General features: G+C 43.8%; 1 protein-coding gene across 1 annotated transcript in view; it reads left to right on the forward strand.

Moving 5' to 3' along the window:
• The window catches only part of EEA1 (early endosome antigen 1), a 118,571-nt gene that overhangs the window by 16,995 nt on the left and 84,461 nt on the right, over nt 1-17,115 (forward strand). Inside the window, exon 2 of the mRNA XM_056574352.1 lies at nt 9,825-9,911. Coding sequence (XP_056430327.1) covers nt 9,825-9,911 — 87 coding nt within the window. The remainder of the gene's footprint in view (nt 1-9,824; nt 9,912-17,115) is intronic.

A 17,115-nucleotide genomic window follows, 5' to 3' on the forward strand; every position in this document is an offset into this window, starting at 1 on the left:
GAGGGGGATATATATTGACACGGAGCATCAGAGGTGGGAACATGGCGCAGGGGGCATCAGAGGGGGGATTATGGCGCAGGGGGCATAAGGGGGGGGAATATAATAGTGCAGGGGGCATCGCGGGGAATATAATAACATGGAGCATCAGAGGGGGATATAATGGCTAAGGGGGGGGGGGGGTAACATAATGGCACAGGGGGCCCTACTTGACAAGTAGTTTAAAAAAAAAATTCCACACCCCTGTGGCCGTTATGAAGATAGCGGGAGAAAAATGAGTGCTTGCGCCATCTTTTTCTCCCACTATCTTCTGCCGCAATAACGGGAGTGAATTCAAGTGAATGGGATCCTCTTTGCCCGTTATAACTCCGTTATACTCCCTTACAATAACGGACGTTAATAGCTTGTAAAGTTGGGGGAAAAACGAGCAATTAACATCCCTTTGTAATGGAGCAATTACACAGTGTGAAAGGAGCCTAATATGAAAACCACTTGTCATGCTCCTTTATAAGGGGTGTCTGTGTCATATTACTCTGCATGCCGTCAGTATATGTCAGGAGACTGTCCAAAGGTGTTTGCTCTGTGTTATGGGACGCAAAAGCATGGTAGACTACACTTTTGTGTCCTAGGTTTGGTCTGTGGAACCCTTGGCCATACTGCAGGTATACAGTAGCATACATCATAAAACCTTTTTGAAGCCAGTTAGTTCTAGAGTATGGTTTCTTACAATCTACAGTTTCTACAATTTGTGAAGAGTCAAGACATGAATAACAACATTAAAGTGACGGACCTGTCAACCACAGTGCACAAGGGCAGAGAGCTTATTGTTGAGATGGAGAGGCTGTTGTATTTCTGGATTAAAGGACATCTATAGTGAAAAATAACTTATCCCCTATCTGAAGGATAGGGGATAAGTTATAGATCGCGGGGGTCCGAGCGCTGGGGCCCCCCTGCGATCTTCGGTACAGGGCCGCGGCTATATACAGGAAAGGGGGCGTTCCATCCCCGCATGACGCGGCGGCCGACACGCCACCTCCATGAATCCCCTAGAGATACATGGAGGGGGAGTGTCTGCCACGGCTTTCTGCTGGCGACGAAACTTCACTTCCGGCAGACTGCCGCGGCCCCGTCCAGGAGATCCCGGGGGGCCCCAGCACTCGGACCCCCTGCGATCTATAACTTATCCCCTATCCTTTGGATAAGGGATAAGTTATTTTGCGCTGGAGTACTCCTTTAAAGGGGTACTCCGCCCCTATACATCTTATCCCCTATCCAAAGGATAGGGGATAAGATGTCAGATCGCCGCGGTCCCGCTGCTGGGGATCCCCGCTGCGGCACCATGCTCTCATTACAGCACAGAGCGAGTTCGCTCTGTGCGTAATCACGGGAGATATGGGTGACGGAGCAGTGTGACGTCATGGCTCTGCCCCTCATGACATCACGTCCCGTCCCTTAATGCAAGTCTATGGGAGGGGGCGTGGCGACTGCCACGCCCCCTCCCATAGACTTGTATTGAAAGGGGCGGGCCGTGACGTCACGAATGGCGGGGCCGTGACGTAACGATGCTCCGGCCCCTGTACTGCCCGTCATTACGTGCAGAGCGAACTCGCTCTGTGCTGTAATGATAGCGGGGTGCCGCAGCGGGGATCCCAGGGTTGCCCAGCAGCGGGACCGTGGCGATCTGACATCTTATCCCCTATCCTTTGGATAGGGGATAAGATGTCTAGGGGCGGAGTACCCCTTTAAGATGTTATGTACACAGAGGGTAAGTTCCTCACTTGTATCCTTTTTCTGCTCCATGCTGGAATAAATTGGAATTGGCACTATTATTTGGCATGGGGTGTGCCAGATTTAGTGTCTATTCACACGTACAGTATACATTGCACATTTGATGTGCAGGATTTGAACCTGCAGATTTGAAGCTTGTTCAGTTATTTAGTTTACTTTGAAATCTACAGGATAAAATTCTGCACATCAAATATGAACTGGATACTGTACATGTGAATACCTCATTGACTTTAGTGGAATGTTTCCTCGCTGGGCAGAATTGGGATCAGTGTCAGAAATTTACATGCTGATATTGCTAAATGTGAGAATAAGATAAAAAAAAAAAAAACTTAAAATCAAGTCTGATACCAGATGAAATGCGTGTGGAATTTGACACGAAAATTGCTTTAAATTCAGCACAAAGAGGAGAGCAGGAAAAAACAGGTTTCCAGAGGCGCTGCTGGGTACAGAAGTAAAGACAACTCTAGGCCATGCACAGGACGATATCAACTTTAATGTATGGAAAATTGGGACAACGTGTTTTGGGGCACACCAGCGCCTTCCTTAAGTTCACCAATTATACGGGGCACACACTTAAGGATGCTCTCCCCATATAATTGGTGAACCTGAGGAAGGCACTGGTGTGCACCAAAACGCGTTGTCCTGATTTTCCAAACATTAAAGTTGATATCGTCCTGTGCATGGTCGTCTTTACATATGTACCCAACAGACTCTCTGTGAACCTGTTTTTTCCTGCTCTCCTCTTCTTGTTACTGATCGGTCCCATTTGGATGCCATTCTGGATCAGAGTGCAGCAGCTCCATCTCTGTGGCAACAGCTGAGCCACTGTTCATGCCCTCAGTATAGTTGTGTCTATCCGTAGCACAACTCTAGAAGGTTAGTAGAGTTGGTGTAGTGAATGGGCACACACCGATTGAGTATCTACACTAGGAGGCACCCCATTTCCTTTCTTGTCTCCATTTAAATTTAGCATGGGTTCTGCCGGAAATTCCTTATTGTGCACATACCCCAAAACAATGAGTCCCAGACTCAGAAGGGAGAAAAATGTCAAAAGTCATTTATTTTAAATTTTTAGTCTCTTTTCAATGTAGGTGTTTTTATTCCTTGATATTTTCCTTGTAGATTCCTTGATGACATGTTAATAATGTTTGTGTATATTTAGGACTGTCATTCTGGAGTAATTCTGGATTCATATTCATAATAAGGGTATGTTCGCTCGCAGTTATTAGAGCTGAATTTCCTCGAGCTGAATTGCGTGTCAGAAATTTGCACTGTGAACAGAGGAGAGGAGAATTCCGCCGCTGAAATTGATTCGGGCAAAGAATTAACCTGTTCATTCTTTGCATGGAATTCTGCGAGCACTGCATTGCTGCTGAGGGATTTCCAATCATATTACTCAATGTGAAAGTACCCTTAGGGTCCCCCAACCCATATTGGCTTTCTTATGAAACTCTTATTAATAGGAACTGTACAAACTGTGTTAAACTGTTGGTTCAGCTAATTTTATTTTTTTTCGATCACAACCAGGCTGCCTCGATCTCGAGATAGGTGCAGGTCCTGCATTTATCAGATTTGACAGCATCTCAATCTGCAGAATGTAGCCAAATGCCCCCTGCTTGGAGTCTACCAGGATTATAGCCTAGTTTTGTTTGTTTTCCTGTGTAGGAAGGTGTTGTTCTGTCTTTTCCATGCAAACTACACTGCGTTTTTTTCATGGAAGTCTATGGGTGACGATGCTAATCTATGCTATACTGCATAATATCACAGATGTGTTGTGAGATCCTCCTGACATACATTGTCTAAATAGTTTTTTTTTTTTTCTAGATATAGTGCCACACTCCATTGGGTTATGTCAGCTGATTCACCTCTGCTTCATTAGCCTGTGTTTCCACTTGCCAGTATTTTTTTAAACTGTAAGGCCCCCTCCTATATCCTATAGCTGTAGAAAAAGCATTGGAGGGAAATGGATGATAAAACTGATCCCTTTCATTTGAATGGGACAGTTTACATTTATCTGATGTCTAAGGCTGGGTCCACACTACGTTTTGTCCCATACGGGAGCGCATACGGCAGGAGGGAGCTAAAACCTCGCGCTCCCGTATGTGACCATGGTTTTAGGTCCGGTTGTAAAAGCGCATACGGCGCAAAAATGAGCCGACCGAACGTTTCACTCCGGTCGGCTCATTGAAGTGAACGGCATACGGGAGCGCATACGGTCACATACGGGAGCGCGAGGTTTTAGCTCCCTCCTGCCGTATGCGCTCCCGTATGGGACAAAACGTAGTGTGGACCCAGCCTTAACTTGGACACCAGATAGCTGGACATGCTGGATGGGGGAACGCATCTTGCTGCGTTTCCCGGTCCGCTGCTCCGAAATAATGGATGCCAGATGACTACCGATGCACGTTGCCATCAGTTTTGGCATCAATTGTGTCCAGTTTGAGGCTGGGTTCACTTAACTTGACAGATGCTGGACATATGTGAACCAGCCTAAGGTTAGATTTCCACACAGGTTTTTTTTCTGGTGTTTTTTTTTGGAAAACTACCACTGCAGTTTTTGAGCCAAAGTCAGGAGTGGATCCAGTAGGAAGGAGAAATCCATCCTTTATATTTACATTTGAATACACTTCTGGCTGGTTCAAAAACTCTAGTGGCAGTTTGTCAAAAACTGCATTAACCCCTTAAGGACTCAGGGTTTTTCCGTTTTTGCCTCCTTACCTTTTAAAAATCATAACCCTTTCAATTTTCCACCTAAAAATCCATATTATGGCTTATTTTTTGCGTCGCCAATTCTACTTTGCAGTGACATTAGTCATTTTACCCAAAAATGCACGGCGAAACGGAAAAAAAAAATCATTGTGCGACAAAATCGAAAAAACCCGCCATTTTGTAACTTTTGGGGACTTCCGTTTCTACGCAGTGCATATTTCGGTAAACATTACACCATATTATTCTGTAGGACCATACGGTTAAAATGATACCCTACTTATATAGGTTTGATTTTGTCGCACTTCTGGAAAAAATCATAACTACATGCAGGAAAATTTATACGTTTAAAAATGTCATCTTCTGACCCCTATAACTTTTTTATTTTTCCACTTACGGGGCGGTATGAGGACTCATTTTTTGCGCCGTGATCTGAAGTTTTTATCGGTATGATTTTTGTTTTGATCGGACTTTTTGATCACTTTTTATTCATTTTTTAATGTTATAAAAAGTGACCAAAATACGCTTTTTGGGACTTTGGAATTTTTTTGCGCGTACACCATTGACCATACGGCTTAATTAATGATATATTTTTATAGTTCGGACATTTATGCACGCGGCGATACCACATATGTTTATTTATTTTATTTTTTTACACTGTTTTATTTTTTTTTATGGGAAAAGGGGGGTGATTCAAACTTTTATTAGGGAAGGGGTTAAATGACCTTTATTAACACTTATTTTTTACTTTTTTTTGCAGTGTTATAGGTCCCATAGGGACCTATAACACTGCACACACTGATCTCTCATCCTGATCACAGGCGTGTATTAACACGCCTGTGATCAGCATTATCGGCGCTTCACTGCTCCTGCCTGGATCTCAGGCACGGAGCAGTCATTCCTCGATCGGACACCGAGGAGGCAGGTAAGGGCCCTCCCGGTGTCCGATCAGCTGTTCGGGACGCCGCGATTTCACCGCGGCGGTCCCGAACAGCCCGACTGAGCAGCCGGGATACTTTCAGTTTCACTTTAGAAGCGGCGGTCAGCTTTGACCGCCGCTTCTAAAGGGTTAATACCGCACATCGCCGCGATCGGCGATGTGTGGTATTAGCCGCGGGTCCCGGCCGTTGATTAGCGCCGGGACCGACGCGATATGATGCGAGATCGCGGCGCGATCCCGCTTCATATCGCTGGAGCCGGCGCAGGACGTAAATATACGTCCTGCGTCGTTAAGGGGTTAAAAAAAACCTTTGTGGAAACCTAACCTGACTGCAGTTTTTGAGCCAAAGTCAGAAATAGACCGATGGGTAATAAGAAATATAAGTCCTTCCTTTTATATTTCCGATTCCCTTTTGAGTACACTTGGCTTTGGCTAAAAACTGCAGTGACCGTTTTACAAAAAACTGTCAAGTGAGAACACACATTTAGTGATCTTGTACAACACCTTTTAAGGCACTGTCAGATCCCACTTCTATAGTAAGGCCTTGCTGTAGTATATTAAAGAAAGTGATAGTATTTGGAGGTGGACAGTATCTGGCTGTGGTTGCACTATAGAAATGTTTTGTTTCAGACGAAGCCTGTAAAGTCATGTGTGGTTCCCATATGCCAAAGAGAACTCATGACTTTTTGTTGCTTTTTGTGAAGGAGCCAGCAGAGAAAAAAAACAAAGCACAAAAAATAAATATCATTTCTTGTTGGAGTCAAATAAATGTATGATGCCAAGTAACTGATGAGATTAAAACAATGTTGGCGCCCAGATATTCCGATGCATTCTTGCTGAAATCAGAGAAAACGAATCCTTTAATCCTGAAAATAAATCTTTGAATTATCCTACAGGCTTCTAGATTTGTCTAGATCTGGTCTTCTAGTCCGGCTTCAGGATTGCTTTTGTTCTTCATGGGGAGAATATTTATTGTTCAAACTTTGACCCATTGGGAACATGGGTTAGAGATTTTAAGAAGGGTCAAGTATGAACCATTGTTACGCCGAGCGCTCCGGGTCCCCGCTCCTCCCCAGAGCGCTCACAGCGTTCTCCTGTTCGCAGCGCCCCGGTCAGACCCGCTGACCGGGTGCGCTGCGACAATGTCCCCAGCCGGGATGCGATTCGCGATGCGGGACGCGCCCGCTCGCGGTGCGCATCCCGACCCGCTTACCAGACTCGTTCCCCGTCTGTGCCCACTGATTGGGCATTGCTTTTAATTAGTGTGTTCACCTGTGCACTTCCCTATATTACCTCACTTCCCCTTCACTTCCTTGCCGGATCTTGTTGCCATTGTGCCAGTGAAAGCGTTCCTTGTGTGTCCCAAGCCAGTGTTCCAGACCTCTTGCCGTTGCCCCTGACTACGATCCTTGCTGCCTGCTCTGACCTTCTGCTACGTCCGACCTTGCTCTTGTCTATCCCTTGTACCGCGCCTATCTCAGCAGTCAGAGAGGTTGAGCCGTTGCCGCTGGATACGACCTGGTTGCTACCGTCCCGCCCGTCCTGCAAGACCATCCCGCTTTGAGGCGGGCTCTGGTGAATACCAGTAGCAACTTAGAACCGGTCCACCGACACGGTCCACGCCAATCCCTCTCTGACACAGAGGATCCACCTCCAGCCTGCCGAATCCTGACAACCATATATAAGAGAATGCGTTCTAAGTGATCCTGCAGTATGTCATTTGGTGTCCAATGTGTATGGACTAGTCAGGATTTTATACATCACCATCTACTTCCTTATTTTTAGGTGGAATGGACATTACATACATGTAAGGCTGGGTTCACATCTGTGCTTGACCTCTTAATGGCAGGTTTAAATTTTTGTATGTTTTTCATTATTTCTTCTTTTATTGATGGGTCTGCTGAGTACTGTATTTTCCTTTAACCCCTTAAGGACTCAGTCCATTTGGGCCTTAAAGGAGTAGTCCAGTGGTGACCCCAGTGGTGAACAACTTATCTGCTATCCTAAGGATAGGGGTTAAGTTTTAGATCGCGGGGGGTCCAACCGCTGGGGCCCCCTGCGATCTCCTGTATGGAGCTCCGACAGCCCGTGGGAAGGGGGCGTGTTGACCTCCGCACGAAGCGGCGGCCGACACGCCCCCTCAATACAACTCTATGGCAGAGCTGAAGCTCTGCCTTCGGCAATCTCCGGGTCTGCCATAGAGATGTATTGAGGGGGCGTGTCGGCCGCCGCTTCGTGCGGAGGTCGACACCTGCTATCTGGCCGGAGAGCCTAGCCCCCGTACAGAGAGATCGCAGGGGGCCCCAGCGGTCGGACCCCCCTCGATCTCAAACTTATCACCTATCCTTAGTTTTTCACACTGGAGTACCCCTTTAAGGACTCAGACAATTTTTTATTTTTACATTTTCGTTTTTCCTCCTCGCCTTCTAAAAATCATAACTTTTATATTTTCATCCACAGACTAGTATGAGGGCTTGTTTTTTGCATTTTTTGCTGCGGGCGATCCTATCATGCATTTTTGTGACCGCACTCCCGCAGATGCTGTGATCTGTATTGATCACGGCATCTGAGGGGTTAACGGCAGACATTCCCGGGCTCCGATGCTCACGGTGATGTACTCGATGTAAATGTACGTCCTGGTGCGATAAGTACCACCGCACCAGGACGTACATTTATGTCCTGCATCGTTATGGGGTTAATATGTCAAAACGACTTGCACATAAAATGCTGTACAACACAGCACTACACGCAGAGCACTTGGTGATATATTTGTCATTGAAGTCCGTCAGGGACCACTGGTGTCTGTCATGTGACGGGATTGCTATTGAGTAGAGCAATGGGAATGAACAAACAGGTGCAAACATAGCCATGATGCTTTTTTGCTGTAATAAAAGTATCCTCAATCTGCTTTATAGAAGCAACAACAATAAAATATATCCTTATTCTGTATTTTCTGTCACTTGTTCTGTGTAAAGGGAGATTAGCCTTTGATTTGCTTGGGATCATGATCGTGCCGTAGATGTTTTTTCTTATTTTCCCTGATCAAATGTAGTACATGATACATTACAATTAATTTGCTTTTATAAGCATTTATTGTTCACTTGATCAAAGATCGATCACCAACTTATAATATTATTACTGTACATTCCCAAATTTCCACTGATCTCCCACTGTGTACGGTTGGAAGAGTCATTCATTATACATTATCGTATATACTCGAGTATAAGCCAACCCGAATATAAGCTGAGGCCCCTAATTTCACCCCAATAACCCAGAAAAGTTATTGACTCGACTATAAGCCTAGGGTGGGAAATACATCATACCCCCCTGTCATCATCCAGACCCCTGTCATCATCACCCTGTCATCATCCAGACCCCCGTCATCATCCCCCCCCCCCCACTTCATCATCACCGCCTGTAAATCCCTTTAATCAGTGGTCTTCAACCTGCGGACCTCCAGATGTTGCAAAACTACAACTCCCAGAATGCCCGGACAGCCGATGGCTGTCCGGGCATGCTGGGAGTTGTAGTTTTGAAACATCTGGAGGTCCGCAGGTTGAAGACCACTGCTGGGCCTTCGTCATCACCCAGACCCCCCTTTTGTTTTGTACTCACCTCCCTTCGGTGGGAAGGAAGGGTGAGCTGGTCTGGGCCATCTATGCTGCAGGGACCGTCCGGTGGGGAGGGTTAGTCGTTCCGGGCTGTCTATCTTCACCGGGAGGCCCTCTTTTCCGCTCCAGGCCAGCCCCGGACTAGTGACGTTTCCTTGACGATGACGCACAGGGACGTCCCTGCGCGTGAACGTCTCTGTGCGTCGTCGTCAAGGCAACGTCACTAGTCCGGGGCCGGCCCAGAGCGGAGAAGAGGGCCTCTCGGTGAAGATGGACAGGCGGAAAGTTCACTCGAGTATAAGCCGAGGGGGGCGTTTTCAGCACGTGCTGAAAAACTCGTCTTATACTCGAGTATATACGGTATGTCTTTATCACCCATATCAGCAATTCCACAGGAGTGGTTGTCTTGACCCTAGTCCTGCATGATGAAGCAGACATTGTCAGGAAATAAATGGCCATCTCTTCCACCCCTATATTTGATTACTCCTTTCAGTTCACCTCACTTATTAGACACTCTTGATATGCCATACTTGTCTGAAATGTCTCAAATTCTTCTTATTGTGGCCCCTAGGAGGGATACAGCACACCTGTGTGGCTTTTGTAACAAAAAGCTAGTGTGCCCCCTTCTTTAAATAGATGACTTTGTACTGTACACAACAGTCTTTTATTTTGTTTTCTTAGTACTTTTGTGTAACTGGCCATTGTGTGTCAATTCTCTATGTGTTCTTTGTGTTACATGTGATATAATGAGAAAAGTAATTTTGCTTTTTTATCTCTTTTAGACTCCTGGGAGAGTTGGAGCTCAGAATTCTGAATCTGAATCTTCTGCAACTCCTGGAAACGCTCTTAACAATGAGAGTACTTCAGAGGTATATTACAAGTATCTTGTATAGTGTGCCTTTAGATCTTACTGTATAATAAAAAAATGGAAAAAGCCCTGAGTGACCCAGTCAAGTGTCCTTAACTTCCTGCAGAGTGAAAGTAATAAGTGACAAAGCTTAATATTGTAGTTTAATTAAATAGTATTTTGTTTGCAGCATAATCTATAGAATTCACAGGCTTTATAGTCAGAACTTTTTTCAGTTGCCGGACTAGATGGTCCAGGTCTACCCTTTGCTGGCCAGTCACTAGCAGTAATGGATCTGACTATATTGTATTTATGGATGACAGTGCCATTTGTTTTAAAGACTAAACACTAATCAATATTTACCTAGGTCTTTGGGTGTGTGAGACAAGTACCGTATTTATCGGCGTATAACATGTACTGGCGTATAACACGCACCCCCATTTTAACAGGGAAATTTTTGTAAAAAAAATAAAATGTTAAATAAATGACTTGGACTAAATGCCACATCATCCCCCCCCAAATTCGTTTTCTTCTGCACCTCAGTTTGGTCCTGTCCCATCCAGTGCCACATCATTCCTTCCCTTTTATCAATCCCTGTGCCACATTTACCCCTCTCATCGCCACCCCCCCATGTCTCATCATTTCCCCCTGTCATAGACCACCACTAGCCATACAGACATGAAGCATTTAGTGCGTCCCCTCAGCATCCCCCCACCCTGTCTCATCATCCCCCCACCCTGTCTCATCATGTCCCCCCCATCATGTTCCTCCTATGCCAGTGGTCTTCAACCTGCGGACCTCCAGATGTTGCAAAACTATTCGGGCATGCTGGGAGTTGTAGTTTTGCAACATCTGGAGGGCCGCAGGTTGAAGACCACTGTATATGCTATTCTTCCCCTTTCCTTACCTGGCTGCGCTTCGGCTGTCTTGCGGGCTGCGGGCATCAGGGATGTCACTTTTCGGCAAGTGACTACAGGAAATGAAAAGTGACTTCACTGATGCCGTGCAGAGAAGCCGGCAGAGGACGTCACTCATGTGCTTCACTGACCGCAGCCCGCAAGACCCCCTGCTTGACCTGCCGAAGCGCAGCCAGGTAAGGAAAATAAACAAAACTATGAAAAGCAGGGAAAGGGGGGAATGATGAGGGAGGGAGGGAAAATGAAAAGTAAAACTGTCACTTGTTTTCTCCCGCACTATATACAGGTACTAGTGGATAGTGCGGGAGACGCTGATTAAAAGGTAGGGCAGATCCGGACAAGATAGGGCTCATTTTAATCAGCATCTTCCGCACTATCCACCACACCAGTACCTGTGGATAGTGCGGCAGAAAACAAGTGACAGTTTTACAGAGCGGAGAGGAGATGCCGCTGGTCACTGATTTAAAGTGTCCGCGGCCGTGCTGCTAATACTCAACAAGCAGCCGCTGCTGCCGCCGCTTTAAATCAGTGACCAGAAGATTCATCAGCGTATAACACGCAGGCTTTTTGCCTTAAATTTAAGTTTTAAAAGTGCGTGTTATACGCCGATAAATACGGTACATGCTGATGTATGTCTTCAGTCTGTATCTGCCTCGATCTATTGTGTGACAGATAAAAGGTGCAAATCTATTGCTGTAACAACATAGTTATCAATTATCGGTACCTCTAAATATTAGGTACACCATGTAAAATATCTCCAGGAATAAAGTGTTAAATGAATGGCACAATGGCAAAGGCAAGATAACTGCTGTTACTATAAAGCACAATCAGTCTAAATACTACAAGACCCTGACATGCCAGCCACAACAGTCCAAAATGTTCTCATGAATTTGTGGCAAATAATCCATGAAAAACTTTGAAAGAACATCAGGATGAGCTCGAGACATCTGGATTTACAGTTTCAACCTGTACCTTATGCCTTCCACCAAACAAAACAGAGCTCTATGAATGAAAGACAAACTACAATCCTTCTGGGGAAATGGCAATACACACCAGAGCTATTTTTAAAGATGACAAAATGTAGCCAATAAAGAAAAGTTTACATGACCTACAATGATCCATAGTGTTATGTAGCTGCTGTTGTGCATTCACATCACAATTTTGATATACTGTTCCCATATACGGTTTTGTATTTGAAAACCGTATGCAAGTATATAGGAAACCACATACATTTACTTCCCATACAAAAACAGACACAACAAGATGTATCCGTTTGTTTAAGTTTTTGTACGTGTATGGTTGTGCGTTTTTTGTTTTCTTTCTGTGCACAAAACTGTCGTTTACCATGGTTTTGTGTCTGGTTGTGTCCTGTTTTTCTGTTTACAAAGGGTTTTGTGTCATATATATATATATATATATATATATATATATATATATAAAAACTATACTGTTTTATAACACTGTAGTCAAGGAAAACCATATATAGCAAACAATTGCATACAGTTTTGTCAGTTTTTGAGGGATAAGTTTTCCAAAACAAAAACTGATTCAAAACAGGATTATTAAAGGTGTACTCCACTGGAAAAATTATTTTTTTTAAATCAACTAGTGCCAGAAAGTTAAACAGATTTGTAAATCGCTTCTATTAAAAAATCTTAACTCTTCCAGTACTTATCAGCTGCTGTTATGATCCACAGAAAGTTCTTTTCTTTTTGAATTTCCTTTCTGTCTGACCACAGTGCTCTCTGCTGACCCCTCTGTCCATTTTAGGAACTGTCCTGAGTAGGAGCAAATCCCCATAGAAAACCTATCCTGCTTTGACAGTTCCTAAAATGGACAGAGGTGTCAGCAGAGAGCACTGTGGTCAGGCAAAAAGGAAATTCTAAATTTATGTGGATGATGTGGATCATAACAGCAGCTGATAAGTACTGGAAGGATTAAGATTTTTTTTTAATAGAAGTAATTTACAAATCTGTTTATCTTTCTGGCACCAGTTGATTTAAAATAAAATATTTTCCAGTGGAGTACCCCTCTAAGGCATTTTAGATTGAAGTGGGGCAAGTATAAGAAACTAGGCTTGAGCCTAACAAAATAGGTCAAAAGAACCCTCAAGAAGAGAATTGCAGAAGTGTAGAAGAAACTACCAGCAGACACTCGCTGATGGCTACACAAATATTTGGAGGCTGCTATTGTTACTAAAATGTGTTCAGCCAAGTATCGGGGTAGGATGCCTTTAATCCAGTCCTCGTCATGTACTATGGTAATTCTTTTTCTTTTTAGAAATGTATCTGTTGACGTTCGTTGTTTTGTTGAAAGTATTCGGAATAGCTGTTAAGATATTCTAAGGAAACCTTGTTGGTCACTTATTTCTGAAGATACTGTTTTCATACTATGAAGCAGTAAAGGTGGCAACAATTTTCTCCACCGCTGTTGATAAAGATCCCCAATTTAGAGCAGTTTTTATAAATTTATTTGAATACGTTTCCTTATAGTCCTTTTATATAGTCTTTATATGCGCTGCTGTCACTGAGACACTGATAAGCTCCTTCTGCACTGCCCATGTCCACCTTGCACACTCCGAGCTCTTTAATCCTTATTGATTGTCTGAAAGGAGGAGATAGACCTCTTTGCTTTTCACCTGCTTTTATTATTTTAGTGCACAATTTTTTTCCTCACTTCAAGGTGGGAAACAGGTATGGCATAGACCTGTTCATTCCCATTAAGGGAAGATGAACCATGCTATTCATCACACTGTTACTTGCAAAATATAACTAAGCAGTCTAGCTCCCTCTTGTCTTGCCTGTTTATGCTGTCATCCAGCTTTCTTGCCTTCTCCTCCACCAATCCAGCATGTTGTCAGGACACACCTGAAGAGGTGCCATTGCCACTGGAATGTGAGCAATGTTTGTGGGCTCTCTGCCTAATCTCTTCCTGTCCTCTTGCCACATAAGTCATCCATTGAGTGGTGTTGGTTTTGTGACCCCTTCCCTTCCGCCTTAATAGGGCCACCATCCCTTTTCTTCTGTCCAGTCCCATTTCTCTACAAACACAGTAACTGTGTCTCATATTTTTACAAAGGTGCATCCCTCTTCAATACTTTGGTCTACTCTAGAGGGTTTCTTTCACACACCCCACTCAGTCCCTCAACTTTCCAAACTAGGGTTTGATTTGTACATCATATGGACACATGGTTAGCGTTTTCCAGATCTCCCTATCTCCAACATCCTTATTATGACTGTTTTTCTCTGGCTTTATCCTAGTTGTTTATGGGTGTTAGTAGATTGGTTCCTCTTGCACTTGGATCTGAGCCATCTAGGGTTTTGTTCTGGGTTTAATATTTAGCTTTGTGTTTGCTTCTCCTACTTCTACTTGTGTACAAATCGATTAGCTGGTTATCTGCATGAAGTGTATGTACTGTGCAGAAGGAGCCGACACTAAACAGAAACCTTGGGTATGGTTGTTGCCACTAGGAGGTGGACGGTAAGTCCACCTCCTAGTGGCAACAACCATACCCAAGGATTTCTGTTTTTCTGCAGAGATTTTACAGGTGAGTTAATAAAACAAAATGTTTTCCTCAAATATACATCTGTATTTCTTGGTTCTCATGACCCTATAAATTCCTGCTAATATTCTAGTAGTAATAAAATAGCTTTCCTTTAAAAAGTTTGTGTAAACATTTTACAATATTGTATATGGAGTTTTATATATTCATTCCACAGGGGTTCATCTGTCCTGTATGTATGACCATGTATGTCACTGCCCCCGAGCTTGCTGAACATTACGAGAGCAAGCATGTGGAGTCAGGAACAAATGGACAGCAGCCATCCAGTGGTCTTCCCGATGCAACTGTGGGTCCTGCATTTCATCATTTATATAGCCCAGCTTCATTGCTTTTGGTGTCTTGGGCCTTTTTTAGTGAATCAAACCTGCTTAGTGACGCAACCCTAAGCTTTGATCTTATGAAAATTTTGACAGCCTATATTAGGGTATGTTCACACACACAAACCGAGTGTTTCTGACATGGAAACTGCACAAATTCCAAACACCGCATGCTTTTACCTAAAACAAAAAATATCAATTAAAAATACTCCCTTTGACTTCAGTAGGAGCCAGAGGAATGTGTGAGAAAAACAAGTGACATATCATTTCTTTCCACACATATACCCTTTGAGGCTCCCATTTAATTAATTGAAGTTTTAAGGCCTGACCTCCCTTGTGCGGACCACATGGCTGCAGCCCAGCACTGCAGGGGTGTAAGGTTTTTGCCCGTCTGGACATACCCTTATTCTTCAGATCAGCATGTTGCAGTTTTGCATATTTCTTTGGAAGGTTGTGTATGGCTCTTTTTCTCCTCTATATATTCTAATATATTATATATTCTTGCAAACAATGTTTTGGTGGCGCATTGCTAAATGTCATATCAAATGCCTCAATGGGATTTGGAGTTAAAATGAATATATTGATTTTTATGTACTGTGACTACTTCCCTTTTTGTCTGATATTTTTGTCCAATGAAAGTTTAAAGGAATAATCCAGTATAAAAAATAAAAAAAATTATCCCCATATCTATCACATAGGGGATAAGTGTCAGATCACGCGGGCCTGACCTTGATCTCCCACCTGGCGCCCTGCCTCTCCCCATGAATGAAGTGTGTTGACCACAGCAGGAAGCGGTGGTTGACACGCCACCTCTATGCATGTCTATTGGAGAGCCAGAGATGCAGCGTTCCTGTATCTCCGTCTATCCCCTAGAGATACATGGAGGGGCGTGTTGGCCACCGCTCTGTGCCTCGGTCGACACACTTCATTCATGGGGAGAGGCAGGGTGCTGGGCAGGAGATCACGGGTTCACAGCGGTTGGACCCCTCGCAGTCTGACACTTATCCCCTAAGAGTGTGGATAGGGGATAGGTTTTTTAAACTGGTTTACTCCGTTAATTAGTTTAAAACTATATGTAATACATCTCTTCTAAGGTTGTTGTATTCTTATTATGATGTAGTAGTAGTAGTATTTTTTGTGTATAAACTTTTGTTATGTATTAACTAATTGAAAGTCATATTTACAACATTGTAGGATTTTTTCTTTTAGCATAAATCCTTTCCTTTTTGCTTTTGGCGCAGGTCCCTGGAATATTACTAATCCAGTTTTAGGCACAATTACCACAGTCTGGTTTCCAAGATTCTATTGCAGTATCATAGCAATAATGTGTTTTATTTGCATGTATTCTGTGAATAATTGATTTTCACGGCCAGTTAAATGCATCGACTTTGACATGCCTCGGAGTGCAGCATGCTTATCATTTCTTCTGAGACAGGTTTATCACAAGGAACATTACTCATATGCCTTGGTTGAAGTGCTAATTCACGTTTGTTGTTTCCACGGTTAATGAAGCTAGTCTTGTAGAATATGTATGATCAGACTTAATATTACAACCCCTGGTTATATGAGCACTGTAAAGACATTGAGAAAAGGGACATGAGCAGAACATGATAATATGAATGCGAATTAAGATGTAAATGAAGATTTATTTTTGCCCAAGGTTAGGGCTGCAGCCTGCTGCCCTTCCTTATTAGCTATTTGGACCCAGCTTTTGTATGGGACCATTACACTGGTGCATCCTATCACACTGGAAAAGTAGGAAGCTTGTTTGATTTCATAAAGGAAATCTGTGATCAGTGTCACCTGCACTAACCTGTCGGTACAGGCAGGTAGTGCAGGTGACACTGATGACAACCATACTTACCTGGTCCTGTTCAGTGCTCTGGTTCTTCAACAATCTTCCACCATGTCTTCTGTTCCGGGGCTGACGTGGAGCATTGACAAAGCTTAGTGACGTCACCGCTGCTGTTTGCTAGCATTGGGACCCAGATAGCAAACAGCAGCGGTGACATCACTAAGCTCCACCTATACTTTAAGTCGGCTGGAACGGAACTAGGTAAGTATTGTTGTCGGCAATATCAGCAGCACTACCTGTCTGTACCAATGGGTTAGTGCAGGTGACACTGATTACAGATTTCCTTTAAGTCTTTCTTTATTGGATTATTGCACAATATAAAGTGCCTTTCAGGCCTGGAATAGCGCTTTAGTCAGGTAAGAGAACATTCCTGATGAAGGTTCTATTTTTGAACCAAAACGCGTTTTATATTGTGCAATAATGTAAGCTGGAGTTAATGAAGCACAGAAGGTTCCCCAGCGTATAGGTCTAGTTTAGCAGTGTATTTCAGCAAAAGCTGACAAGCTGTTATCTGCTGTCTATATGAGCTATTAAGTCATACAGAACGTATAGACTGTGATCAGAGGCAGAAGGGA

The sequence above is a fragment of the Hyla sarda genome, chromosome 4, assembly GCF_029499605.1.
Source record: "Hyla sarda isolate aHylSar1 chromosome 4, aHylSar1.hap1, whole genome shotgun sequence".
NCBI lineage: Eukaryota > Metazoa > Chordata > Amphibia > Anura > Hylidae > Hyla > Hyla sarda.